General features: G+C 50.4%; 1 protein-coding gene; it reads left to right on the top strand.

Moving 5' to 3' along the window:
• Positions 1-356: 356 nt before the first annotated feature.
• GSTUM_00012231001 (uncharacterized protein) lies at positions 357-1,462 on the top strand. XM_002842433.2 has 2 exons: positions 357-1,160; positions 1,223-1,462. The coding sequence occupies exons 1-2, from the start codon at positions 502-504 to the stop codon at positions 1,236-1,238; spliced, it is 675 nt and encodes a 224-aa protein (XP_002842479.1). The 5' UTR covers positions 357-501; the 3' UTR covers positions 1,239-1,462.
• Positions 1,463-1,854: the final 392 nt, after the last annotated feature.

Raw genomic sequence — 1,854 nt, 5'->3', positions numbered from 1 at the left:
CACCCCGTGGTCTCCCGCAGGGCATGTACAGTATTGAAGTACCGTTGCCTCGATTAGGTTGGGACTTTAGCGCCTCTGAAAGAATTCCCCCTGTGGGAGGGGGCACAGTAACGGCGCAGTACTCGTACGGTGTGAGGTGGCGCTCTCTGTGGGGTACTTATACTCGAGTAAATAGGATAGGGAAGCTGGGTATCGGCAATAGTAGCGCATAAGCCAGGTATTTGCATGAGTATCATAATAGGCATGTTTCGGGGGGGACGGGCGTGTAGTCAGAAACCTTGGATGTATACTACTTATTTATATTAAGCTTATCCCATTTCTCTCCTTCTCCCTCTCTCCTACTTTCCTCCTTTACCACCGTTTCCTGCTAGCGGATTTTGTTTTTTTTGTTTCTGACGGTATTATCGCTGAGCGGCCGTTTCCTTCATTCCTTCCTTCCTTCTCGTTCCTTCTGTGAATATATAGTTTACCACGAGCTGGGCTCCTTCTCAATCCCCCCTAATGAAGCTCACCCTCATAACCGCGGGCCTATTCGCCTCTTCTTCTATCCTTACGGCAAGCGCAAGCCCGCACAACCGCCGGCGCGGACCATCGGGACGGGAAATAAGCCACCACGCCGGGACCGTCAGCGAGATAAGCAATAGCAACAACGACGGAACGAGTATATCTAAAGGCTCAGAAGCTCTCAGCAATGCCGCCGTGGCAGCACTCACCATGAAAGATGTCGCAGTATTGGCTTTCCCGACGGACGTCGCAGCGGAACCGACGACCACAGTCACGTCAACTGTGACTGCCACTGCCACCGCCACTCCTACTGCTACACCTGCCTCTGTGAAGCGGGGGGTGCAATACCTGGGCAGTGGTTATCGTGGGCGCGGAAGGGCGGGCGCTCGCTCGGAGGAAGGAGAGGTGGATATGCTAGCTGCACTGCTCAATCATTCTTTCGAGCACGAGCCTTTACGACTTGGCGGGGAGTGCTCCCCAGGGCAGAAGAAGAAAAAGGGGTGCGCAGGGAATAGTGTTGTTGAGTGCGGGAGCGAGGGGGTTTGGGAGCTTGTTGCGGATTGCACTATTCCCGGGTTGGATCTTGTGTGTCGGGCTGTGAGGGAGCGGGATATTTGGAAGGGGGATTGGGCGGTCAATGTTATTTGTTTGCAGAGGTGAGGATTCTAACGCGGGATTTTTTTTTCTGGATAGGCGAAGAGTGCTGACTGATGGGTAGTGATCTTGTGCAGTAAGGGGAAGTTTTCGTTGCTAGGATGAGAGGATTATGAGAGGAATGGGAGTGGATCATATTCTGTCACTCTCTGAAGAGTGGAAAGACAATGTCGTTATATCACATAATTTCATGTTCTGCTGTGTATATTGACCACGATACTAGTTAGTTTGGGAAGGGTATTATGTGCAACATTGATAGTTTGGGAAGGACTAGTTTAAGATACCCAGCAGGGTTTTGGTCGTTATCTAATCCAAAACCTTACTATCCCATGGTTTTTACGGTACTCGCCTTTTGGCATTGAGCATTGCGGTGACCCTAGAGGTAATCGGATAGTAGGATTTCTCGAAGCAGCCGTCTAGGACGGCGGCCAAAGATTCCCAGTAGACTAGCCAGAAGCTTCAGTCGCATGCTTGAGGAAAGCGCATATCGCATTTGAAAGATACAAAAGAAAAATCAAATCATTTCCTTCGTTTGACATTTGTCATTCCACGCTGCCAGATTTTCGAGTGTGATATGAGGTACGATATCATAGAAATTCTTCTGCTCCAGCATCGAATTGTGTTGCCGGTATTATTTCCGTAGAGCCAGCAGCTGCCCATGAGAGGTGAGCGCAGCAGACATGTCCGACCGACCTT

The sequence above is a fragment of the Tuber melanosporum genome (assembly GCF_000151645.1).
Source record: "Tuber melanosporum whole genome shotgun sequence assembly, scaffold_98, strain Mel28".
Classification (NCBI taxonomy): domain Eukaryota; kingdom Fungi; phylum Ascomycota; class Pezizomycetes; order Pezizales; family Tuberaceae; genus Tuber; species Tuber melanosporum.
This window is presented reverse-complemented; position numbering and strand designations above follow the sequence as displayed.

What these genes read in the sequence shown, in the direction of transcription:
- GSTUM_00012231001 (XM_002842433.2), top strand. Translation starts at nt 502, where the DNA reads ATGAAGCTCACCCTCATAACCGCGGGCCTATTCGCCTCTTCTTCTATC.